The sequence below is a fragment of the Talpa occidentalis genome, unplaced genomic scaffold, assembly GCF_014898055.3.
Source record: "Talpa occidentalis isolate TD23 unplaced genomic scaffold, MPIMG_talOcc4v2.1 talOcc4.16, whole genome shotgun sequence".
In the NCBI taxonomy this organism is placed as follows: domain Eukaryota; kingdom Metazoa; phylum Chordata; class Mammalia; order Eulipotyphla; family Talpidae; genus Talpa; species Talpa occidentalis.
In genome coordinates, this window is record NW_023601653.1 from 1,148,660 (window position 1) to 1,173,722 (window position 25,063).

The 25,063-nt window shown below is 66.9% G+C and overlaps 2 protein-coding genes across 2 annotated transcripts; one reads left to right on the top strand and one right to left on the bottom strand.

The window, feature by feature from the left end:
- Positions 1–1,197: 1,197 nt before the first annotated feature.
- TTC38 (tetratricopeptide repeat domain 38) lies at positions 1,198–13,408 on the bottom strand. The gene is made up of 14 exons (XM_037513380.2): positions 13,343–13,408; positions 12,484–12,561; positions 11,591–11,672; positions 10,923–11,094; positions 10,166–10,339; positions 9,274–9,349; positions 6,778–6,897; positions 5,978–6,037; positions 5,581–5,619; positions 4,728–4,809; positions 3,414–3,579; positions 2,353–2,512; positions 2,175–2,248; positions 1,198–1,559 (listed from the first exon to the last, which is right to left on the bottom strand). Exons 1-14 carry the CDS (start codon positions 13,373–13,375, stop codon positions 1,466–1,468), a joined length of 1,410 nt encoding a protein of 469 aa, XP_037369277.1. The 5' UTR covers positions 13,376–13,408; the 3' UTR covers positions 1,198–1,465.
- Positions 13,409–16,804: 3,396 nt separating this feature from the next.
- PKDREJ (polycystin family receptor for egg jelly) lies at positions 16,805–24,524 on the top strand. Its single transcript, XM_054696834.1, has one exon. The coding sequence runs from the start codon at positions 16,805–16,807 to the stop codon at positions 23,582–23,584; it is 6,780 nt and encodes a 2,259-aa protein (XP_054552809.1). The 3' UTR covers positions 23,585–24,524.
- Positions 24,525–25,063: the final 539 nt, after the last annotated feature.

A 25,063-nucleotide genomic window follows, 5' to 3' on the forward strand; every position in this document is an offset into this window, starting at 1 on the left:
ATATATATACTGGTCACAAACTCAAAGAAAATTACACTCAGATTTTCACTCTTGAAGTGTGTCTGTTTGTCATTTCTTTCACCGACGCCCTGACCACCCTGCACGCTTCTCTCAACCCTGAGGTGGCCTCACCGTCTACTGCTGTGCAGGTCCGCGGCAGTCCAGCTTGGTGCTGGCGCCTTCATCCGTGGGCTCGTTCACCAGCCCCTGCCAGCAGCGCCCGGTGTAGGCCCCAGGACGCTGGGCACAGAGGAGGCGCCTCCCTGCCTGAGGGGGGACGCAGAGGGCTTCCCAGAGGCGGGGCCGGGGAACTAGGCGAGGGGGCTGGGGGGAGAGGGCTGGGGGCCATGACCAGGCCCTGTGGGGACAGGTGGGAGGGCGGCCGCGGGGGAGGCAGCCCCCCGGGATGGGCCCCTGGCTCCCGGTCGGGGATGGAACCTCTCTGTGCTAAAATCCTCTTGTAATGACCCATTTCTTGGCTCCCTGGCCCAGGCCCATCCCCAGGTCAAGGGGAAGTGGGTCTCCGAAGGACCAGTGCAGGCCTGGCACGGGAGAGGCCCGGCCCATGTCTGTCTGACCTGGCGCAGGTGTCCCCGTCCCAGGGACCTGCTCTTCCCTCTGCCCCCGGCGCACATGGGCCTCGGGCAGCTGGGCCGGGGGCGTAGTCCAGGCGGCTATTGGGGGCAGGGAGCTGGACACGGGAGTGCCCACCCCGCAACACCCCGCGGCCTCATCTTGTTAAAGAGCACCATCACAGGCTTTGGATTTTGCCACAAGCCTGAGGGCACCAGGGGGCGCCCCTGCGCGAGCGCATTCCGGCCATTAAAGCCAGCGGACAAGGAGGCCCGTCCCCAGGGGGCCCACGACGTGCAGTTCAGAGTGGGGGGCGCAAGTCCCGCAGACCCGGCCCACCAGAGCCGCCCCTCCGGGAAGCTGGCAGCTTCTGCCTGCAGACTTGGGGGAGGGGAGTGGCCCTGCCCAGAAAGATGAGGGTCTGGGGTGACTCAGCAGCACCTCCACTGGCTCCCGCCCCAGCTGCAACCCCCCCAAGTCACTTCCTCCCCAGGGGACCCTTGGACAAGAACCTTGATGCTCTGGTCTAGACATGGAGAGATCAAAGGCAAGGCCTTCGGGAGAGGCGTTCCTGGCAGCGCCCAGGGCCGCGGGGAAGAGGCCCCTCCCGGCTGAGCCGGCCCTTGCCCCGTGATGGCCAGGCCGTGCCCCCGGCTGGTGGGCACACCGCGTGGGCTCTGACCCGCCAGCTGCACTCTGTCCCTTCACCGTGGATGAAAAGAAGATTCTGAGCCACGTTTCAAATGCATCTGCGTCGTCTCTTCGGCAAAGCTGCTGGTTACAGGGCCTCCTGCTGAGAGCCAGCCGCTCTCCTAAGGGCCGCTTCTGACCCACGAGGCCCACGGGGGACAGCCCAGGGCGCTCACTGCTGGAGGGGGACGGCCAGGCGCGCTCAGTGCAGGAGGTGGACAGCGGCCGCCTTGCGGAGGAGCCGCTCCGTCAGGGGCGAATTGGGCTTCAAGGCGTCTCGCTCCATCAGCAGGCTCCTGCAGAAACAGAGACTGGGTCTGTTGGGGAATCTTCTAGAATAATATGGGGGCTCCAATGGCCCCCGCCCCCAGGGCAGGACACAGGCAGCTGAAGCCGCGGCTGAGGGGCAGGGAGCAAGAAGACGCCCTTCTTGCTGGGCAGAGGCGAGGCCATCAGGGCAGCGGGCCAGGATGGACGAAGGCCCACGGGCCTCCCCTCGGCTGTCACTTTCAGGGGGCACAGTCCCGAGCTCTGCTCTCTCTGGCCCTTGTCTCAGCACCTGGGAGCCACAGCCTCGCCCCGGCGCCCAGCCCACAGGCTGGAGGACCAGCCGGGTCCCACGCAGAGGCACAGCATGTGCAAAGGCCCAGGGGCCCGGGGCAGCAGGATGTGCTTGGGGAGCTGCAGCCCAGCACGGCTAGAATGAGGCATGGGCTGGGGGGCAGGCAGGCCCGCAGGTGGGGTCCCTCTGGCCAGGCTGGGCATGCCGATAAGAGACAAGCACCCTGTCGCCTCAGCCTTCACAGCTCGGAAGGCAGGACCCAGTGTAGGGGAGGGAGGTGGGAGCACTGCGCGCTGGAGGCCTGTGAGGCGGCTGCACGGGAGCGGGTCGGGGTCACAGGAGGACTCACCGGGCCACGTTCCTGTGGGCGCTGGACGTGCAGTTCAGGGCGGCGTGAATCAGCAGCTGGTTGAAGACGTCCCTCTGGAAGCACAGGGCGGCTCAGCCTCCTGCTTTGCGGCGGTGGTGGGACCCGCTCGGGGATGAGCCGGGCAGTGGACGACAGGGCCCCGGCCAGAGCCGCTCACCTGGGCGTTGCTGCCCCCGATCTGGACGAGGCGGTAGCGGATGGGCAGCAGCAGCTCCAGCACGCGGTCAGGGTGCCCCTCCTGGGCCGCCACCAGAGCCTGGCACAGGGGCAGCCCCACGTCTCGGGCCAGGAGGAGCTGACAGTTCTCTTCTGGGGACCTGCCAGCCGAGACCGTACCCTCAGGGGCCTCGCTGCCCACAGGGTCCGCCTGCCGCCCGCCTGAGGGAGGGGAGGGGGCCCCTTCCTCAGCCCATGTCCCCGGCACTGCCCGCGCACAGTAGGCGCTTTGGTGCATAGGGAGAGAACACGGCTCTAAGATCAGGCCCCAGCCCTGGCTTCGGTTTGCTCCTGTGTACAGCGGGGGTGGCTGCACCAGCCGGCGCAGCAGAGGGAGGGCTGGCGGTGGGGTGGCATGGACACTGGAGACCGGCGGCTGGGCAGCCGAGCCCTGGGGCTGGCCTGCAGCGGCGGCTCCAAACCCATCTTGAAAGCAAGAAGCAAATTCCTCAGTGGCTCTCAGGCCTTCCGAGCTGCAGGCTGTGGCCAGGCCGCAGGGCACCGCACCTCTCCGACCCTGCTTAGATTGGAGTTGGCTCCCTCCCCGGTGCCAGGGCCCAGGCCAGGGGCACTGCCCTACGTCCTGCCGCACACAGTCCTTCCAGCCGGTCACTGTGGGCAGGAGCCACTGCCACCGTGCAGAGGCAGCGACAGGCTTAGAGCAGAGGCGCCTTGTCCGCGCCCTCAGCCCGGAAGCAGCACCTCTGCGGCCCTGGCCCCACGGGCAGTCCTGTGAGAGGCTACCTGTGACATGGAGCCCCTCACAGCCGCCCTCCGTCCTGGGGGAAACAACTGGACCCTGGAAGATGTACCCGCTCTGGAGGCACATGCCTGGGGCACACACCTGAGGCGCACACCTGGAGGAGTCACACCTGGGGGCACACCTGGAGGAGTCACACCTGGGGCAGTCCTCCCTGGGTCTCACCCCAGCCTCCCTGGCAGGCAGGGCACCCCGGGCAGGCCCCAGACGGCCCCCAGCACCCGGGCCAGCCCTCTGCATACTCGCTGGCCTCCTGCAGGGTGGTCAGCAGCTCCCGCGTGGTCCCGCTGGCCCCGGCGCCCAGGGACGCCATCAGGAAGTGCGCATCGTTGAACAGCAGCACGTGGTCGCGGCTGTGCTTCTGGGTCACGGGCAGGACCTCCTGCCACCGCTCACCCACAGACACCCCTAGGACACAGGAGGAGACCCCGGACTCGGTGAGGCTCCGGCGTGAACCGCACCCCCGGATCTCGGGACCCCGCTCCAGGCCAGGAGGCCATGGCAGCAGCAGCGCTGGCCTCACACCAGGGCAGCAGGCGTCGGTCCAGGTTGACTTGTGTGACTCTAAAGCCGCCGCCGGCGAGGCAGCAAGCGCGTGCTGAAGCGCGGGACTCGGGTCCCTTGGGCGAGCCCCAAGCCGCTGGTGAAGCTCCCCATGCGGGTCACATGCGGGCGCCCAGTAGCAGCCTCGATGTCTGGGCTGCTCAGCTCCAGAGAGCCCCCGCTTTGCTCCGCTCCCAGCCGGGCTGCTCCCCAGCCTCCTTGGAGCCCCGTGGGGACCAAGGTCCACCTCTGGGGGTAAAGGGTTAGTGGGGCCTTGGGGCCCCAGAGGAGTCTGTCTGAGGCAGGGGTGCCAGGCTGTCCGTCCCACCTCCCCCACCCCTGCCCTCACTGCCCGCCCGGCCCTGACAGACTGCTGGCTTCTGTCCCAGGGACTCTGACATTCTCTGCCCCTCTCTGCCTAGCAAAGCCTCCTCTTCGGGGCTCACAGTTCACCTCTGCCGGGAAGCCTCCCAGAACCCTCCACAAAGCTTGTTCTGCCGACCTGGAGCCCCAAGTGGCTCAGGGTTGGCTCTGTTTGGCCTGAGGGAGGCTGGAGACACCCCCCGCCCCGCTGCTCGTGGTTGGCCTGACACCTCCGGAGCCCCCAGAGCCGTGGCCACGTCCAGACTCCCCGCAGAGCGTGGGGCGACCCGGTTGAGAAACCTCTCTCTGAATCCCAGGGTGTTGAGAAACCCTCAGCTCCCTTGTTCCAGGATGGAGGCGGCACCCAGACACCCAGACGTGGGCCAGGGCCACCTGTGCAACACAGGCCTGGCGGGCAGGCTGTGGGGATGGCAGGCACCACCCTGGGTAGGCCAGAGGCCACGCTGGGCACTGGGAGAGAGGGCAGTGAGGCCTGGGCCCACGCCCAGCGTGGCTGAAGGAGCCGCAGAGCTGGTATGCAGCCTGCAGCGACCTGGAGGGGCTCCCAGCCCCTTCCTGCGGGCCCCGGTCCCACCTCCCCCATTCTGGTGGGGAGGAGCAGCGGTCGAGGGGTGCGGAGACCCGGCTACCTTCCATCTGGAGCCTGTAGAGCATGGAGCAGCTGTCCACCACGTCCAGCATGGCGCCGCTGGTCTGCAGGCTGGGGAGGATCTGGAACGCGAGGGCGGGGAAGCTGTGCACTGGGCCCAGCTCTCTGGGCCGCTCCGATGGGGGGCGGGGGGCCCGGGAAGGCCTGAGGAAGAGCCCCCGACGCTGCAGTCTGGCCCCGGCACCTCCCGCCTCCCGGGCGCGGACCACGGGGCCCGGAGTGTCGCGCTCCCGCGTGTCAGTTCTAGGAGGACTGTCTGGGCTTCAGTCAGCGCCACCCTCACTTCTACCCCAGGATCCTGCAGCTCAAAAGGCGACTCGAAGGGAAGGCTCCAGGGAGCGCCTGGCCCTGGCGCCGAGCCCCCCGGTCACGGCGTCCTCCTGGCCCGGGCCTCGTCACTCAGGCGTCTGCAGCCTGCGCGGGCTTTTTCTCTTGGAAGCGTCTCTAGGGGCCGGGAGGGGCGCGAGGAGTGGGGCGCAGGGGCGAGGGACAGTGCAGCCGGGGCCAGCGGGGCTGCCTCGCGCGGGGGAGCACGCTGGGGAGCCCCCGGCTCCAAAAGGTTGAAATGGCAAGAAAGACGTCCCACGCCAGGTCGAGGCCCTCGCCAGAGGAAAACGGCCAGGGAGACACGTGGAGACGCCGGCCCGGCTCAGGTGGGCACCTTCCGCCCGCCCCACCCCACTCCGGGCGCGACGCGGCGCCGGGCCCGGCCCCCGCACAAGTGCAGGCTCTCCTCAGCCCGCGGGTAACGGCCGGGCCTCGCGGGTGGGCGCAAAGGCCTGTCGGGCGGGGGGACCGCGCTGAGCCCGATGGGAGGGGGGCCGGGCACTTACGTGGGTGTCGTAAATGGTCAGCGCGGCCTCGTATTCGCCCTGGAAGGTCAAGCTGCTGTGAGTGACGTGGAGGGGAGGGGCAGCCAAGACTCGGGAGCAGCCTCGCAGGGGGCCCAGTGGCGGGATCTCTGGGGCTCGGGGTGCCCCAGGCCTGGGGGCAAAGCACCAGGAGGGTCTCAGCTCCTTCAGGCAACGAAGGTGGAGGTGTGCTTGGTGAGCCCAGCCCCAGCAAGGCACCGGCAGGCACGGTCCTGAGTCCTGACCGCGAGAAAGCCCGGGGGCGGAGGGCCCGGGCAAAGGGGCGGCTACACCGCGGCACGCCAGGGGCCGGCCAATAGCCAGCCAAAGGGACAGCGACCTGGACATCAGCACGGGTCTGGGCAGCGGGCCAGCTCACCTTTTCAATGAGATATAAAGCCCAGTGCCAATAATTATGACAAGCCAGCATGTCGGAATCCTGGGGAGAACGAGAGAGTTAGAGCAAATCTGACAGTCGGGACGAAATCTCCAGCACGGACGCTGTCTAGTGTCCCCGCAGGATGCCCGCGTGAGGGCGCAGGGACCTGCAACAGCCCAGCGCCGGGCGAGCCCCCTCCCGCAGTATGGGGGAGACCGAGGCTGGGCCAGTGCAGAACCTGGTAGGCAGAGCAGGCCAGCCCTGGGCTCACGGCTGCCCGCCCCCCGACCCTGGAAGCCCCCTGCAGCGCAGCGATGGGCAGGGCAGCAGGCCCCGCCTCGCCAGCTGACCAAGCTGTATGCCAGACGAGAGCCCGCAGACACCCACTGCCCACAGAGGCGGGCGGCCACCACAGCTGGGCAGCAAGCCAGGGGCGGGAGCCGCTGGAAAGGGCCTGGCAGAGCTTGAGGGTACAGATGGGCCCAGCAGCGCGGCCCCGTGTGGGCCCTGCAGGCGGCCCGGGCGCCCCCAGCACACCTGGAGCAGCCGCTCCAGGGCCATGCCGGGTTCCAGCCCTCGGTCTCCAGGGCCCTGGCATCTCATTCCCATGCCTTTCACAACCAAGTGCCTCCGGCCAGGAAAGTCTAAAACCCCTGAAAAGCGCTGGCAGGTGCTGGGGCTCCCATGGCTGCCAGAGCACACCACGGGGGGCAGGACCGGTTGGCCCCTGGGCTCCCACCGCAGAGCTCGCGCAGCCGCGGGAGGACGGCCTTCTCCGGCAGGCGGCCGGCGGGACGCACCTTCCAGTGGGCTTCGGAGCACTGCATGAACGCCAGGCCGTCCTGGACCTCCGCTCTCATCTCATGGATGTGGGCGACGGTGTGCACGGACCACGCGTCCGTCGGGTCAATGGACAGAGCCTGGGGGGAGACGAGGGAGACACGTGGCAGGCGGCCCGGGTTGCAGGGGCCCCCGCTGAACAGGTGTTGGGGGCGCTCGAGGCAGCCCTCAAAATGACGCTGACCCCAGAGGCCAGCCCGTTTGCCTGGGGCGTGCTGGCTGGTGTCACCTCCAACCGGTGCCGAGGGGAGGCATCGCCGCCCGGTCTGGCCTCTGTGACTCACACAGGGGGCAGCAGGGTCTTTCCAAAGCAGGGGCTTACCCCTGACCCACAGCGTTCCACGCATAGCAGCAGCTCTGCCATGTGCCCCGGCGCTCCGGCCTCGGGAGCTGCCAGAGACCAGGCGGCGGCCGTGTGTGCCAGCACCATGTGGACGGCCTGCTGCGGCGGGGCTCCCGGCTGCCCCACGCCTGGGAGGACCTGGCCCGGGGCTGCCTGGGCTCACGTTGACGATACCACGACCACCAGCGGCCGCTCACGCGCCTGGCAAGTTTGGCAGCAACCAGCCAGGCCAGCAGGACGTGGTATGATTCTCACCCTGCAGAGACCTTGGTCCGCTCATGGTGCCCACTGAGCGCCAGGCAGCGGCCAGCGGACCCGCAGCAACTGTGGACCATCCACACGAGCCCAGGCTCCCACGCCAGAGCTGGCCTAGCAGGAGCCATGTGGCCACCAGCAAGCCCTCTGGCCAGTCCACATGGGGACCCTGGGAAAGAGCTCAGGGGCGGCGGCACCGAGCAAGCTGGGATGCTCAGCCCTGAGAATGGACCCGCTGCGTGTGGCGCGCTCCTGTTGGCAGAGGCATGGAGCTGGGCTCAGGGTGGCGGCTCTTCCCCTCGAGAGATTAAGACTGCCTCTCTCTGAGGCCCGCGACCAGCCTCCTCCTGGCTTAGAGCCCGCCCCAGGATCCCTAGGACACAGTCCAAGTCCTTCCAGGCCTACGAGGACAGCTTGATCCTGCCCTGCTGCTTCCCTAGCCTTTGACCCCAACCTGTCCCCCCATCTGCGCCCTCAGCCTCTGTCACTGAGCCACTCCCTGTACTGTGACCCTGGACGCCATGGCCCGGGCTCCGCAGCTGTGGAGACTGTGGCTCCCCAGGCTGCCTGCCCTCTGCTCCCCTGCCCCTCGTCAGCCTGGGTCCAGCTCGCAGGCCCACGGCCGGGCACTGCTGTGGCCTGCCTGAGGCTCTGCTCACAGGGGCTGCTGAGCCCCCCACTCTCGTAGGGGAGGGAGCAGAGGCGCACCCTGTGTACCCTGCCTGCTCCTGGCAGGCATCAGCCTGAACTTTTGGCCCCCCTCTGACTCCTGAGCCCCCTGCTACTCCCCGTGCCAGCTGGGTGCCCCTAACACAAAGGCCTGGTGGCCGTGGCCTCCAACGAGCGCTTCCGAGGCTGGCCCCCTCTGTGGCGGGGGGTGCCCTTGAGCCCAGGCCCCGTTTCCATAATCACAGTCTTCAAGGCCGTCCCCCCCACCCCCCCAGCCCACCCCAGTGGCCTCTGCAGGTGCTGACTGTGTCCTGGGCAGGGGTGCTGGGACCCAGGTCAGGTCCAGGCAGCTGAAAGGACAGTGGGCGGGGCAGGTGGCCAGGGGCGCTCACAGCCTCAGGCCAGCTCCAGCCGCCACCTCGCTGAGCCTCAGCGCCCAGCTCCCACAACAAGTATTCCAATGCCTCGCGGGCGGAGGTGCTGCGTGGAGGAAAAGGTACCAGCGCCGAGCTGGGCGTGGAGTGGCTGCCGCCGCCCATGAAGAACAGAGCTCCCCTGGGCCTGCTTCCATGCTTTGAGAAGCAGAGCTAGAGGAGGGAGGCCTCGAGAAACACCCCTGGCAGCAGGGTCTGACCGCTGTGGTCTCGGCGTGGCCTGGGCCAGGCGTGTGGGGGCGCCCACCGTGCCAGCCGGCGCACAGAGCGGGAGCACAGCAGAGCCACGTGGCTCCGACCCTTCCCTCCGCACGGGGGAGCGGTCAAGTGAAGCGCTGGCCAACGGGACCCCACCCCCAGGAGGGGAGGCGGCCCAGGTCCGGCTGGGCCCAGCGGAAGCAGCCTTAGCTGCCACATCGCCCAGCAGACCAGTGACACTTAGAAACGCGAGGCTCAGGATGGCACAAATACTTCGAGACACGCCCCCTCCAGGCTCCGGATCCGGCATGGGTCAGAGGCGGCGGGGTCCAGGGCCGCGCCGAGCCGAGGCCTGAGTGTAGGCGCCCTGCCCGCTGTCTTGGCCGTGGACTCGGCTTGCCGCAGCGTGGTTAAGAGGGCAGGGCAGGGACAGGTGGCAGCTGCCCCGTGCCTGAGGCAGAAGCCCAGTGGGGGGCCTTGCAGGGTGACGGAGTGGGGTGTGCGCTCCGCCAGCCCTCCCCCCCGGTCCTGGCGCGGCTCTCCGGAAGGCCGCCTACCTCTTTGGCGAGCTTATGCGCCTGATCGTAAAGGTTGGTTTCCATCAGTCCAAAAGAATAGATGCCTTTCACGTAGCTGAAAGCGGAGAGAAAAGGCGAGGAGAGCTGACGTGCCAGGCGCTGCCAGGCGTGGGCTGGCCTTTCGAGCTAGCTGGCCGGGCAGTGGGGCCTGCTCTGGGTCACTCGGCCAGGCGCTGATCTGGGTGTTTCAGGGAGACTAACGTTGGGATCATCTGCCCTCGGACCTGGGTGGGCCTCGTCCAATCAGTTGAAGGCGGGAGGACTCAGGCGTGCCAGCCCCAGAGCGGCAGGAGCCAGCTCTCTAAATGGAATCTCCCGCTCCTGTGCACACGCCGGGTGAGCGGCACAGCGGCAGGCCCCGGGAAAGCGTCCTGGCCCAGCTCTGCCGTCTGCTTGCCTGTCTGGCCTTTCCCGCTGCCCTACGGTTAAGGCGCCACGCAGCTGATGGGGGTCCCCAGAGCTGTCCACGGCGACACTTGGTCTCCCTCTCCCAAGCACGGAGTGAACTAGTTTCAGCCTCCTTCGGGGGGACCCGCTCTGGCCTTGGCGGGGGGCGCGGGAGAGGGGCGGGGCAGGGTTCCCTTTTGCTCTGGGCACCTAATCACCATGCAAGTCCCCCAGGCCTGTCCAGGCAGCAGTTGCCTCTCTGGCCAGGAGCCCAGTCCTGCCGTGGTGGACACGTGGCGTGCAAGGGGACGCTTGTCCCTGCAGCAGAGTGTGCTGAGCTGACGGGCCCCGCCTCTGCAGGGAGGGGTGAGGGTCCTGGGAGAAGCACGAAGCCTTCGCTGCAAAGGGCTAGGGCGGCATGGGCAGCAGGGGCCACTTCCAGGGCGGGGGACGTGGACACATGTGGTGTCTAGCGGGCACATACCTGCTCAGGGGCATGTCGGCGGTCCAGAAGGGGTAAATGCGAGCCACAGAGTCTCGCATCTGTTGCTGGTAGCCCAGGTAAAAGTAAGCGTCGTGGGAAAATTTCAGGGCCAACATGTCTGTGGGGTGGTCCCGGAGAATCTGCTCCCAGAGCTCGCAAGCCTTCGGGAAGTTCCTGGAAGCCAAGACAGGGTCTCAGAGGCCCGGCCCGCCCTGGAGCTCACGTTTCCCGCCACGGTCTGCGCCGAATCGGTTAAAGCTCTGAGAGGTTTCCTGTGTCGGACTGTGGCTTAGAAAACTGAAAAGCCAGTGGGAAACTTTATTCTCAGTTTCATGCCAAAAAACAAACTGGTTAAGCAAGTGGCTAAAGACAATTTCACCTGAGACCTCAAGGTGGAGCCTCAGCCAGACCCTTCCCTCGGCGGGGCCCTCCCCCGCCAGCACTCCAGGTCTCAGGGGCAACGGTGGCAGCGCATGGGGCTCTGGGCAATGCCCGCAGGCTGTCTTAGGGCAGGAAGCCGTAGGGAGCGTTCTCTTCCCTCTTCTATCTGCTATATAGTTCTGTAATTTGGCCCTGATAACTTTATAACAAAGGAAATAAGCAACCTATCAAATGAAACGAAACCAGTGGCTGTGAGCGCGGCCGGGGAATCCCGCTGCCCCTTCCTGACGGCACTCAGCGCGGAGGCCTGTGCAGTCGGGCGGCCCGGAGCCCGCGTTCTGGCCTGGCACGGCCTCGGGCCCAGGAGACCCCTCACCCCTTGGCGAAGGTCTCCACAGCCGCCACGTGCAGCTGCTCCCGGGGCGTCAGCGACTGGGTCTGGGCAAGCTGCACCATGGTCCTCACGGCCTGCGCCAGCTCCTTGTCCAGCCTCACGGAGCTTCCGGTGCCGACCAGCACCAGGCCGTTGGCGATGGCGTGGCCCATGGCTGGGGAGGCAGGAGACAGCCCGTGACTGGGCTGGTCTGGGCGGCCAAGTCACAAAACCCCTGCCCCGAGGGCCAGCCTGGCGGCCAGGCTGTGTGCCCTGCCCCCGCCCACCGTCCAAAGCAGCCGAGAGCCCAGGCCAGTCCCAGCAGGGGCGTGGGGGGTGGCAACTCCGAAAGCAGCCGTGTCTCTGCGGACACTTGCGTGAGGAGGCCTTCAGGGGCCTGTGGCTGAGCCCCTACCCCTTCACCTGGTGACCGGCCAGGGGCTGCTGGGGCTCCCCACACCCCCTCCCTCACTGGCGACAGCGTCGCTACCACCAGCTCAGGGCCTCCCGGGGCCAATCGCAGATGCCACTGCCGGGACCCTGTCTCGGTCCCTCTCTGACACTGAGAGCTGGGGCGGGAGGCGAAGGGAGGGTGGGCTTGTGGCCCTGGCGGCAGCCGTGCTGCTGCCGCCAGGGCCAGAGGAGCGGGGTCACCGACCCCCGTCACTCACCAAAGGTCGGGTCTGCGGCTTTGAGCTTCGACAGGCAGCCCTCGATGCCCCCGAGACCCCTGTCGTTGGTCCACTTCACATACTGAAATCACAGGGCGGAGCAGAGCGGACCCAGGCTCCCGTTAGAGGCCCGTGCCTCAGCCCGCTCTCATCCTAGAACATTTTCTCTGTTTAGAACGTTTCTACCAACTGTTTCCTGGGCTCTAACTTTTATAAAACTAAACTTTTATAGAGACTGAACACCGGGCACACTTAGGGCCCGCGAGCCGGTCTTTGGCAAAAAGAATCCTTTATGGCAAGGTGCCCGGCGGGTGCCCTGCCCACACACCAGCTTCCTCCGCCCAGAGTGGGCCCGGACCCCGGCCTTTCCACCTCCTCACCAACCTTTTAAAAAAGAACAGCAAACACCGCTACGGGGAGCGGGCGAGGCCTCCCTTAATCTCCTCACATCGGCGTTTCGATGTGGCGCATTTACTTCTAATCCTTTTTTTGCCTATTTTTCAAAGCCTGCGACTGTCCTAACACGTGAGATTTCAGAATCCGCCCTGCAGATGTCTGCGCGACGTCCACCCTCTTCTAGCACGTGCGTCTCGGAGGCCCCGGGGCGTGGACACCCCGGGAAGGCTCCGGCAGGAAGGCTCAGCCCCCCAAGCCCCGACAGGGTGTGCGTGGGGGTTAGGGCCGCTGTGTGGTGGGGCAGGAGCGGCCTCCCCCTCGTGGGAAGCTGCTCTCCTCTTCCCCGGCGAGTGCAGACGGCAGCACCTGCTCCTCCCTTAACCAGCCCACGGCAAGGTCAGTTCCCTCCTGTGCCTCAGTCTCCCCAGCAGTCAAAGGGGCTGGGCCTCACTGTGGACCGTCACTGAAGGGGCCTCCGTCCCTCTGGGTCAGCCGACCTGGGTGAGGGTGGCGTCGAACAGCTTGCAGGCCTCGTTGCTGGTGGTGGAGAGCGGGAGCCCGGCGTCCTTCCACGCCTGCACAGCAAGAGGGACTTGGGGCGCCGTCCACGTGCCTTCCCGGCACACACCTGCGCCCCCCTGCCAGCGCCCCAGGCCTCCGAGGGCCGAGGCCATGGGTCTCCGAAGACGCAGCCTTGAGGGGAGGGCCGGGCGCTCGGCTGCCCCAGGGGGTTGGGAGCAGAGCTGAGCCCTGAGGCCGGTCCTCGTGCAATTCCCAGACGGCCCAAATCACCCCTGAGGTCCTGGCTGCACCCCGAAGTGGGACTCTGGGTCCCGTGGGCGGTGAGGGAGCCGACATTCAGTAAACGGGAGCCCTGACCGCAATGCGGGGGGACTGGGGGCAGAGAGGGTCCGGCCTGGAGTGCCCGGCGAGGTCTCGCCCAGGGCGCTTGCCAGGTGGACTCTGCCCACCGCGGGCACCTTCCCCGGCCCCTCGCCTGACGTCGGGGCACGTGGGTCTGACCGCGGGGACGGCTGGGGTGGTCGGAGCGCCCAGAGGCCGCGCTCCCGGGCCCGACCCCCGCCGAGTGGGGAGCGGTCCCGCCCCCGCCCCCCTTCCTCCTCCGCAGACGGGCTCAGCCTCTCCCTGGCGGCCCGCGGCGCCGGCCTCGGCGTCGGGCCCGGGAGGCCCGGGGTCTGCGGGTCCCGCAGGCGCGGGGGCGCCCGGGGGTGGGGCCCCCGAGGGTCCCTGGTCCCGACCGCGCGCGATCGCAAGGGCCGAGCGCGCCCGGGTCGCCCCCTCGCGGGACCCCGGGGCGCGGGCCGGGGGGCGCGGCCGGGCGGGGCGCGGGGGTACCTGGCAGTCGCGCAGCGGCGCGGACGCGGCCATGGCCCGGGTCGGGGCGGTCGCGGCTCCGGCGGCGGCTTCCGGGGCGGGGCGGGGCGGGGCGGGCGGGGGCGCGGCGGGGGCGCGGCGGGGCGGGGCGCGGCGGGGCGCGGCGGGGTGCGGGGGGGGCGCCCTCCCCGCAAGCGCACTGGCCGCCCCGACACACCCCCGGCGGGGCGGGGCGGGGCGGGGCGGGGCGGGGCGGGCCCGGGTCAGGGAGCGCGGGGCGGCGCCTGGCCGCGGCCTCCGCCTGTGGGGGTGCGGGGGGGGGCGACGGCGCGGGGCTCCCGGCCCCCCGGCAGAGCGACGCGCCCCGCCCGCCGGCCCCTCCAGCGCCTCCCCCCCGCCGGGGACCCCGGCCTCGGGGACTCGCTCCCACCGCCGGCAGTTCCCGCCCGCGGCCGCGCTGCAGGCCCCCCACGGCCGTCGGGGCGGCTGCTCCGTGCCCGGCTCTCCCGGGCCCCCCGCCGGGGACCGGCCCCGCCCGGCCTTTCCGGAGCCCCCGGGCGGCAAATCCCGCCCTCGCGGGGAGCAGCTCCCCCTCCTGCGCGCAGGCAGCGCCCCGGCCCGGCCTCCGGCTCCCCCGGGGTTCACCCCCCCCACCCCGCCCCCCGACGCCGCGCAGGGCCCAGGCCAGACGGCAGCTCGAGGGCGGGCTCAGGGTCTGTGTCATTTATCAATAAATCCTGTGTCTTGTTCATCGCGGGCCTCTGGCTTTGATTTGGCTCCAGAAGCACCTGCACGGAATCAGCTTCCCTTACGCTGAGACTCAGAAGCCGGCTCAGGAGTCGGCCCGGCCGGGCGCGGCCTGGTCTCTCGGCTCCAAAAGAACAGGGACGGGCCACCGGGCCGGATCGGATTTCATGGAAATGAAGAGCTCCTCCACTCCGGGGATAATACCGCGCAGGTGAAGGACACCGCAGCCCCGGCGAGCGTTCTGGGCGCAGGCCCCGTGGCAGGCCCGCAGCGCGGCGTCGCGGGAAAGCCCGCTCTGAGAATGAGCAAAGGAAGGGAAGGGAGGGTCCCCCGACGCGCAGACGGCCACTGGCGCACAGGAGGGTCCGCGCCGCCCACGGGGGCATCACCAGGTGCCGCGTCCCCCCTCGTCAGATGGCTGGAGCTTTGGCCAAAAAGAGGGAGCCACGGGCACCGGCGAGGATGTGGGTAAGTCCGGGCCTGCCGCGCTGCTGCCGGGATGAGGACGGTGCCGGGGCTGTGGAAGAGCGAGGGACCCCCGAGGGACAGACAGAACCCGCCCGCGATTCACGCACAGCAGGGGTGGACCGCAGAGCTCCCAGCAGCGCCCCGCGCAGTGCTCAGAGCCGGGGGCCCAGGGGTCCGTCAGCCGAGGCCGGGGTCGCGGAAACGCGTTCCGTGCGCAGAGGGGAGATGACTCAGCCACCCACAGGACGCCCGACGCAGGCTCCCGGCAGGCGGGTGAAAGAAGCCGGGAGCGGCCCCGGCTGAGGGGGCCGCCGCCCTCGGGGGCCCAGCCAGGCAGAGCCGCGGACTCGACAAGATGAGCGGGCACTGCAGCCGGGGGCCGCCGGGCTGGGGGTGCTGCTGTCGGGTGCTGGTTTCCTTTGGAGCGATGTGGCTGCTCTGGACAGGAAGGAGACGGGCCGGGACGACGCCGCGCGGGCACGTGCCGCCAAACCGCGCTCTCAGCTGGTCCCTCGTGCGGACCCGCGCTCAGGAGAAGACAGCGCTCGCCCCATCCCTGGCGTTCCCGCGCCCTGCCCTTCAGTTTTACACAGAAGACAAGCACCTCCTTGTGCCCCAAATCCAGTGCAAACTGGAGCCACCGCTGTGGAGAAGGGCCTGGTGGGATCTGGCTGGTTCACATGAAGATCACCCAACCCTGAAGCTCAGACACTGCACCCCGGCAAGACCAGGAGGCCCCCAAAGGCCAAGAACAACAGCGAGGGCGGCAGGGAAGGGGTGGACCGGTCTCCGCTGCGGTGGGGGAGCCTGTGTGGAGCCTTGTCCTGCACTCCCCGGCCCCCTCCCCCGGAGCCTGCTGGGCGGTGTCCCTGGAGGGCCCAGTGGCGGCTGGTGGATGGGGCTGGGGCACTGGCAGGCTTGGGGTCTGCAGCAGGGAAGGCCATACTCCCTGATGTCCAGGGCAGGGGGGCTGCATCCCCAGCCCAGGGGCATCCCCGAGGGGGAAGAGCGGCTGGGAGCAGGTCTCGAACCAGGACGGTTGCCCGGAAGAGCGGGGTCCGGGAGACTGGACCCGGGTGGCTCAAAAATCCACAAACCCACACATTCGGGAAGGTGTCAAGGGGGAGCCTGCGGTGCGAGGGACGAGGGCAGGCCCGCAGGGAGGACCGGCAGGCGTCCGGCCTTCCCCTGGCCCGGCCCCTGGCATGAGGGTCATGTGGCTGGGGGGACCGGAGGGGGTGCAGTGCGGGGAGCAGTGACGCTGGAGGGTGCTGCACCCACACAAAGCCGGACAAATTACCAAAATAAAAAAGGTTTTTTATTTTTTCAACAAAAGGTAAATGGAGACGCTTCACCCCAGGCAGTCGCGGGCGGGGGGTGGGGGGGTGGGGGGGGTGGGAGGAGCAATTTGTTTTCTTAACTGTGAGATCTGCTTATCCCAAGGGGCGGGTGCGGGGCGCCGCGGGGCGCCCTGCACGTCATCTGTGATAGAAAAACCCGAAGCGCCTCCCGGGCGGGAAGCTGGTCTCCTCGCCAGCAGGTTATCCTGGGGGGCGGGCCAGGAATGGAGGCCGGGCAGCCCTGCGGACCCAGAGAACGCGGGTGGGGGTCAGGGGTCAGGGGTCCGCGGCCCGCCCAGCAGGCTGTGGCTGAGGGGGCCGCTCCCGCGGGGCAGGGAGAAGAGCAGGAGAGTAAAAGCCCCGCCCAGGTGAGGCTCTTAGGGAAGCTGGGGCTGGGGGTGTCTCTGAGTAAAGATAAGCTGCTGGACATTAAAAAAAGGCAGAGGAAACCCCATGCCCCTGGCTACACCCCAGGTCTTGTGTGCGCACATAAATAAATCTTTTTTAAAAATTAAAAAAAAAGGAAGAGAGAATCAGGACGAGAGGCCTCACCCTAAGGGAGCAGGAAAAGCTCAGGAGGATCCCCGCGGTGCTGACCAGGGGTCTGGGGCTCAGGGTCCCCTGGACAGTCACAGGTAGTTTCCCAAGCTCAGGGCCCTTCTCAGTGGGGCTGCAAAGTGCACCCCAGATCAGCCCCTGATGCAGAGACCTGCGCAGGGGCTGGGCTGATCCAGGAACCCCGCAGCCCCCCCACCTCAGCAGCCCTGGGCCCCAGCAGCGCGCCCCCTCCCAACGGCTGCCCCGTGACCCCCCAGCCCCGCCCGTGACCTCCGCCGTCCGTGGGGCCCTGCGGCCCCCCGCGCCCCCGCGCGCCCCCGCGGCGGTTGGACACGCCCCGCCCCGCCCCGCTTCCTCGGCGCTGAGCGCCATGTGGCCGGGAGGGCCCGAGCTCCGCCCGCTGCTGCTGCTCCTCCTGGGCGCGGCCCTCGGCCGCCTCCACCGGCCGCCGGCTCCGCCAGGGGCCCGGCCCGCCCTCCCCGCGGCGCCCGGCCCGGCGCGCCGCCTCCAGCCCGGGGTCCGCGGCCCGGCGCCGGAAGCGGAGGGCGCGCTGCGACGCCCCCGAGGGGGCTCTTGGGGGGTCCCCCCGCTCCCCGGCCCCGCGCCCCCGCGCCCCGGCCTTTGCGCGCACGTGCCGCTCTGCGCCCCGGCGCCCGGACCCCCCGACCCGCGCCTGCGGGCCCGCCGCGGCCTCCGCCGGCCCCGGCGCCCGCGATGGACCCGCCACGACAGCGCCGCCCGCCGGGCGCCCGGCCCGCCCCCCGACGCGGGCGCCGCCCCAGCCAGGTGCCCCCCGGAAGGGTCCCCGACCCTGGTCCTCGACGCGGACGGCCGCGCCCTGGAGAACCCCGCGGCTTGCCAGGGCATCTGTGCCATCTACCAGGTGAGGATCCACGGCAGCGGCTCGCCCGTGCGCATGAGCAGGAGGACGGACGAGCTCCTCGAGGTCACCCGGGACTTCGTGTGCTCCCGGCCCCACAGCCTCCGGCAGCAGTGGCAGGTGTTCCGCGTGCCCGCGGTGGGGGCCACCCCCGACTGGAAGCGGCCCATGCCGCTCTCGGGGTTCATCATCGATCGGTCCACCCTGGCCATACGCATCCCCAGAAATACGCTAGACTGGGGGGTGTACCTGTTTAACTTCTCCCTCACCATCGTGGAAACAGGCGGTTCCCGCGACTCGGCGGGCACCAGCATCCCGCGGCACATGTCCGACGCCGTCTACTCCATCGTGGGCAGAAGCCCCCTCCAGGCAGTTCTTCAAGGGAATTCCAACACGACGATCAGCTTTGTGGACAGGCTGGTGCTGGACGGCTCCCTGTCTTCCGACCCGGATGCGCACCGCCCTAACGAGGGCCTCCACTTTTTCTGGTACTGCACCACCAACCTCGGGAACTACCAGGGGGACAAGATCGCGGTGAAGAGCAAGGAGGTCTGCCTGGCCAAGCAGGCCGGCTCCCTGCAGTGGCGGACGCCGCCCACCTCGGTGCTGACCTTGCAGCCGAAGACGCTGAAAGGGAACCTGGTGTACTTCTTCAGGGTGGTGGTGGAGAAGGGCGACCGGACGGCGTTCGCGGACAAGCAGGTCAACGTGCTGCGCGGGGTGCCGCCCCAGGCCTGCATCTCCTGCATCGAGAACTGCAACACGGTGCTGGTCACGTCGGAGAGGTTCTCCCTGTTCGTGAACTGCACGAGCTGCACGCCCGAAGACACGTACTACTGGTCCATCCGGACGCAGACCGGGCAGGAGGTGCAGTTCAACTGGGGGGGGCAGACCACCACGGGACGGGAGACCGAGTACATGTACTTCAAGGCCCTGGCCTTCAAGGACTTCACGGAAGCCACCTTTTGGGTCGCCGCCCACGTCAGAGCCTGGAGCGGGTGGGACCTGGTCTTCAGACACTCCTTCATCGTCAACCACATCCCCCGCGTCGGGGACTGCAGCGTGAAGCCGCCCAAGGGGATCTCGCTGGTGACCAAATTCGTGGTCCGGTGTGATAACTTCCGCGACCTCAACACCCCCCTCACCTACAAGATCGTCATCGCCGACCTGTACGGCTTCGCCGAGATCAGCTCCTTGAAGGAGAACAACTTGGGCATCATCCTGCACTTGGGGATGAAGCCGTACTCCCCGCCCTCCTTCTTCCCCGTGGGGCCCAAGCCCACCCACTTCGCCATGAGGCTGTACGCCCAGGTCTTCGACGTGCTGGGGGCCTTTGCTCGAGTGACCTTCTCTGTCGTGGTGCTGCCGCCCACTGACAGCTTCTCCTCGGAGACCCTGATGCAGCAGCTGGTCAACTACACCGTGGGCCGCGACTCCACGCTGTCCCTCTACTTTCAGAGGAGGGCCCACCTGCCCGCGGGCTACTTCGCTTATGTCATTGCTTCTGTTTTGAACAGCATGAAAGACGAGCCCGCGCTGCTGGCCGACAGAGTCCAGCTCCGGGAGCACCTGGTCAACCAGACGTACCTCATGCCCCTGGGCACTATGGTGGAGATCAGCCAGGTCGTCATGGTCCTCGCGAAGCTGACCCAGAAGGGGTCTGAGTTCAGCACCCTGGCCCGGAAGCTTGCCACGCTGAGGACCTGGCAGACCAATGAGGCCCTGCGCCAGTTCCAGCACAACACCACGAGTGTCCACTCGGAGCAGATAGAGACCGTGTGCACCGGGGTGCTGACCAGCCTGTCCAACATCCTTCAGCTGAGGTCCAGAAGGGACCTCATCGAGCGGCCGCTGCACCTGGTCCAGTCTCTCGCAGAGGTCGTCCTGGCCGGCAAGGTGCCGGGGAACGAGACTACCGAGCTGCGCAGCGCCAGCCTGAAGATGTACGTCAAGAAGTCAGAGCCGTGGCAGGTGAGCGAGCTCTGCACCCGCGGCGGGGACCTGGGCAGCTGCTTCCGCCCCACGATCAACGTGAGCGGCGTCCCCCTCCTGCCGACAAACTCCCCGATCTCCACCATGTTCTGCGAGTTTGCGAAGGACCCCTTCCCCTGGCTGAATGACTGGCTGAATGGCACGGCGCAGGTGGTAGGGATGCGGGTGACCGGCCTCAATGCCAGCGGGGGCTTGATCGACATCATGCCCGACGTCACAGAGGTGTTCTTGGTCCTGAAGACCCTGAACAGGACGACGTTCAACCTCACCATGAGCCCCGACAAGGAGACCAAGCTGTCCGACAAGTCCCCGGGGAAGACGACGGGCGCCTTCAAGGTCGAGGTGGACTGCAGGGTCCCCAAGGAGCTGCTGGTCCAGATCGTGACGGAGGTCACGGTACCGTTCACTGTGTCGGTGTTTGCCGGCGACCAGGTGGACGCCAATGCCCTGGTGGCCACCTTCCTCGTGCCCCACGACATCCCCCCGGTGGCCAACTGGAGCGAGCTGTTTGACCCGAGCTGTGTGGTGAAGAAGGTGCACGTGCTGTGCTTCCCGCCGTCCCTGCTGGACGTGATCGCGCAGAGAAGCCTCTCGGCGCAGTGCACCATGCTGGTGATGCTGGAGGCCCCGCGCTTCATCCTGACACCCAGCGACAAGCTGGTGCGGATCTCCGTCTTCAGGGTCTACTGCGTCGACATGCTGGGCCTCCAGAACGAGTGGAGAGACTACGCCTGCGTGCTGGGCGAGAAGACGACTCTGGACCGGGTGCACTGCGTGTGCAGGGGCAGAGGCCCTACCCGGCGGCAGCGCAGCCTGAGCCAGCTCATCCTGCACACCCGCTACTTGACGGCCAAGATGCTCGTGGCCCCCAACCCCGTGGACCTGCGGCTCGTGGCCATCAAGAAAGTCCCCCAAAACCCCGTGGCCCTCTTCACCGTCCTCACCCTGCTGGTCATGTACATAATCCTAGCTTTCTGGGCCTTGCACAGAGATGAGACGGACCAGTTTCTTCGGGAATACGTGATCGTCCTGCCCGACAACGACCCCTACGACCACGTGTGCTACCTGGTGACCATTTTCACGGGCAGCCGCTGCGGGGCGGGGACCAGGTCCAACGTGTTCATTCAGCTCCAGGGGACGGAGGCCAACAGCAGTGTGCACTGCCTGACCCACCCGCACTTCATCACTCTCTACCGTGGCAGCATCAACACCTTCCTCCTGGCCACCAAGAGCGACCTGGGGGAAGTGCACTCGGTCCGCGTGTGGCACAACAACGAGGGCGACGAGCCCAGCTGGTACCTGAGCAGGATGAAGGTGGAGAATCTGTTCAGCCGGCACATCTGGCTGTTCATGTGCCGGGAGTGGCTGTCTGTGGAGTCCAAAGTGGACAGGACCTTCCATGCCATCCCCCCAGACCAGCCGCTGCGGAAGGAGGACTACTTCCTGATCGACGCGTCCTACAGCCTGGGCAAGAACCACCTGTGGTTCTCCATCTTCCTGGGCGTCATCTCCAAGCCCTTCAACCGGCTGCAGCGGCTGTCCTGCTGCCTGGCCATGCTCATGGCCTCGCTGCTGTGCAACATCATGTTCTTCAACCTCAGCAATGAGGAGGAGAGTGAGTACGAGGGCGGGCAGTATGTGCGCGCCATGATGATTGGGCTGGAGAGCGCCATCATCACGCTGCCCGTGCAGGTGGCCATCACTTTTCTGTTCACCTACTCCCAGAAGAGGCCGCAGGTGACCCTGGAGGCCGTGAGTCCCCAGCCATACCCTTGGCTGCTAGACGAAGGCGGGCACTGGGAGGAGCACCTGGAAAAGTGGCACAACAGGCAGGTGACCGAGGAGCAACCCAAGGAGGCCAAGGGGCCCAAGGAGGCCAAGGGGACCAAGGAGGCCAAGGGGCCCAAGGGGCCCAAGGAGGCCAAGGGGCCCAAGGAGGCCAAGGAGGCCAGGGGGCCCAAGGGGCCCAAGGGAGCCAAGGGGCCCAAGGGGGCCAAAGAGGCCAAGGAGGCCAAGATGACCCCGAAGTCTTCGCAGAAGAAAATGTCCCGGTCGAGCACGGCTTCCATCAAGCGGGAGCCCAAGGAGGCCGGAGTCCCGGCCCGCCCCTCGCAGACCGCAAACATCAACGCCAGCAACAGGAACCTCAACAACAACCAGAAGGCCCCGCCCCCGGGCCCCAAGCAGCCGCTGGACCTCTCCAAGGCCCTCCAGAAGAAGCCCCGGCTCACGCTGCCTCACTGCTGGGTCTACGTGGCCTGGTTCCTGGTCTTCGCCAGCACCAGCATCTCCTCCTTCTTCATCGTCTTCTACGGGCTGACCTACGGCTACGAGAAGTCGCTGGACTGGCTCTTTGCGTCCTTCTGCTCCTTCTGCCAGTCGGTCCTCCTGATCCAGGTCTTGAAAGTCATCCTCATGACGGGCTTCCGGGCGAATCAGCCCAAGTACAGCAAGAACATCTCGTGGGTCGGGAACCACCGCTACAGCGAGATCAAGCTGGAGGGCAAGGCGCTGACCCCCACGGAGATGGAGCGGCTCCACCAGCAGGTCATCTGGATCCGGGGCACCCGGATGTACCAGCCCCTCACCGCGGACGAGATCAGGATATTCAGGCACAAGAAGAGGATGAGGCGGCGGGCGTACCTGTTCCTCAGTTACATCGTCACCCACTTCATCTTCCTGGGCCTGCTGCTGAGCCTGCTCCCCGTGCTGCGCCACACGGACAGCTTCTACTACAGCCAGCTCCTCCGCGAGCACGTCTCCGCCGAGCTGGTCCAGGTGAGCAAGCTGCCGGACGTGTACGGGTGGCTGACCCGCGTGGCGCTGCCCCTGTTCCACAACGACCTGAACCCCACCTTCCTCCCCGACACCACCTCGAAAATCCTGGGCCTGCCGCTGATGAGGCAGCTGAGGGCCACGCCGGCGGAGAAGGCGTGCCCGCCTTCCAAAAACTTCGTGCAAAACAGAATCGGACGCGAAATCCACTGCCACTCCCAGTACGGCACCGACCCGGAAGACACCCAGAACTACATGGACAGCTGGAAGGTGGTGGACAAGGGGAGCGCGGCCAGGGTCTTCAATGGCTTCACGTACAAGCCCCCGGAGAAGAGGTGGCTGTACCAGGCGTCCGGGGACTTGCACACCTACGGGTCCGGCGGGTACGCCTTCTCCTTCTTCACAGAACAGCAGCAGTTCAACTCCAGCCTGAGACTCAAGAAACTCCAGAAGAACAACTGGCTCGATGAAAAGACGTGGGCTGTGATCGTGGACCTGACCACGTTCAACGCGGACGTCAGCCTGTTCTGCAGCATCTCGGTCATCTTCGAGGTCTCCGAGCTGGGCACGGTCAACAGCAGCGTGGACCTGCACGCCTTCTCACTGGCCGACTTCAACAGGAAGACCTCGGCCGAGATCTACCTGTACGTGGCCATCCTCATCTTTTTTGTGGCCTACACCTTGGACGAGGGCTACGTCATCTTGCAGGAGCGGACCTCCTACCTGCGCAGCGTGTACAACCAGCTCAACCTCACGCTCAAGTGCCTCTTCGCCGTGCTGATCGTGCTCTTCCTGGCCAAGCACTTCCTGGCCTCGGAACTGGTCGCTTTCTACCTGGCCCACCCCAGGGAGTTCGTGCCCTTTCACACCGTGGCTCAACTGGACCGCCTCCTGAGGGTCACCCTGGGCTTCCTGCTGTTTCTGACCACGCTGAAGACGCTCCGCTACGCCAGGTTCTTCTACGATGTGCGCCTGGCGCAGAGGGCCATCCAGACCGCCCTGCCCTGCATCTGCCACATGGCGCTCGTGGTGGCCGTCTACTTCTTCGTCTACATGGCCTTCGGCTACCTGGTGTTCGGGCAGCACGAGTGGAACTACTGCAACCTGGTCCACGCCATGCAGACCATCTTCTCCTACTGCGTCTCGGCGTTCCAGGACACCGCCTTCTCCCACAGCAGGGTCCTCGGCGTCCTGTTCCTCTTCTCCTTCCTGCTGGTGATGATCTGCATACTGATCAACCTGTTCCAGGCGGTGATCCTGTCCGCCTACGAGGAGATGAAGCAGCCGGTGTACGAGGAGCCATCCGAGGAGGCGGACGCTGTGACCTTCCTGTGCCGCCGGCTGCGCACGGCCCTTGGCTTTCAGCCGCCTACCCGCCCTCACGACGAGCCGGAGTTCATCGAGGACATGCTATACGGGCAGCCCAGGATGAACAGCCGCCGGTACCTGGGGCTGAAGACCCGGAACATCAACGGCAAGAAGATGGTCTACCTGGTCGTCTGAGTGGGGCAGTGGCCAGAGCTGCAGACGCCCCAAGTGCCCGCCTGTGGGACGACAGCATGCTCATGGCCCGGGGGTGCCTCGACCCGGCCCGTACCCCTCGCAGTACACAGCCCCTACGTTTGGAAGGACCCCCACACTCGGCAGCCACGCCCGGGAGGGTGAAGGAGGGCATCCCTCTGCAGCAGTGCGCCCAGGAGAGGAAGCCTGCCAGCCAGGACTGCTCCCCTACAGCGGGAGTGTCTTTGGAGCCAGCAGCAATTTAGAGGGTTGGAGATGCAGGATTGGGGGAGGGAGCCCCCCCACCCCACGCACACACCTGGCCAGGACAGAGTGTTCTCTCGCTGCTTCTGTGCCCACCGTACCCACCCCTTCCCAGGGCTGGCAGCCTAGTGCCTTCCCAGCGCAGTCTGGGACCCTCAGTCCTGCTGGGATCCCCTGGCAGCCAGGTGATGCCGCCTCCCACACCCTCCTCAACTCCCCGACCCCCCCCTTACCAGATTCCAGCCGAGCCAGGACTGGAGGGCCCTTGAGGGGAGTTCCAGGATTTGCTCTCGTGCTTGGGAATACAGGGAGGGGCCAGACCCCCGAAGCCCCCCACCTGTTCCCCGAAGCTGCTGCAGTGAGTGAAGATGAAAAGCTGGCACTCTGGCCGTGATGCGTGAATTTCGTTGAGCAACAGGAAAGGCGTGAGCGCGTGGGTTCCTGCAGAGAGGTAGTGCGTCTTGTCTCCTGACCACAGCGCTCCGTACCCCCGGGTTTCAGACTCTGGGCTATTCGTGGTGTGGCGGGTCATCTAGGGTTAGTAAAGTGAATGTGTTTAGTTGTTAGGGGGGCCAGCTGCTACGGTTTCACCCAGAAGCATGCTCGTTGTGCACAGGCCACCTGAAGTTTTATCTGAATTAAACGTGAGAGTTCTTCTGTGGGGGATGCAATGATTCTGTGTGAGGGGACTCCCTGTCCCGTGGGGGGTGCCTGGTGTCCTGCATGGCACCCTGGGCCCTGGCAGGGGGGCCACTTGGGTGTCTGCCGCTACCCCCAAGGGATGCCTGAGAACCTGGGGGGGAGGGGGGAGAAACTGAAGCGGTTTAGTGGCTCACCCAGGGTGGTAGGGGTGTTGTAGAGCAACCCCGATACAAAACGGGGTGCCTGACTGGGGGTCCTCACCCGCGCGCTTAAAAGGACTTATCAATGCTCTACTGCAGGCACACGTGAGAGGTTCATAAAAAAGGTTTATTTACAAGGGAAGGGGAAATGAGGAAATGGACAGCTCTGGGAGAAAAGTGGGAGACAAAGTTTTAAATGAGTCCTACCCAGTCCGCCGATCAGGAATCCCAAAATGGCGCTCTCAGAGTTCGCCGCCAGCCAGGAGCGGTGAAGCCAGGAGGCGAGCGATCGCGAGCCAGAGAGAGAACAAGGCCCACGTGTTTGGTTTTTATATCCAACCTGGCTGCCCAACTCCACCCTCAGGTCCCAGCCACC

Bases quoted from the DNA above. Each gene is read 5' to 3' on its own strand.
- TTC38 (XM_037513380.2), bottom strand. From the start codon at position 13,375: ATGGCCGCGTCCGCGCCGCTGCGCGACTGCCAG. The intron at 9,350-10,165 runs GTATGTGCCCGC...CTCCGCTTTCAG, and splicing joins GCCGACATGCCCCTGAGCAG to CTACGTGAAAGGCATCTATT. The intron at 6,898-9,273 runs GTAGGCGGCCTT...GTCTCCCCCCAG, and splicing joins CGCATAAGCTCGCCAAAGAG to GCTCTGTCCATTGACCCGAC.
- PKDREJ (XM_054696834.1), top strand. From the start codon at position 16,805: ATGTGGCCGGGAGGGCCCGAGCTCCGCCCGCTGCTGCTGCTCCTCCTG.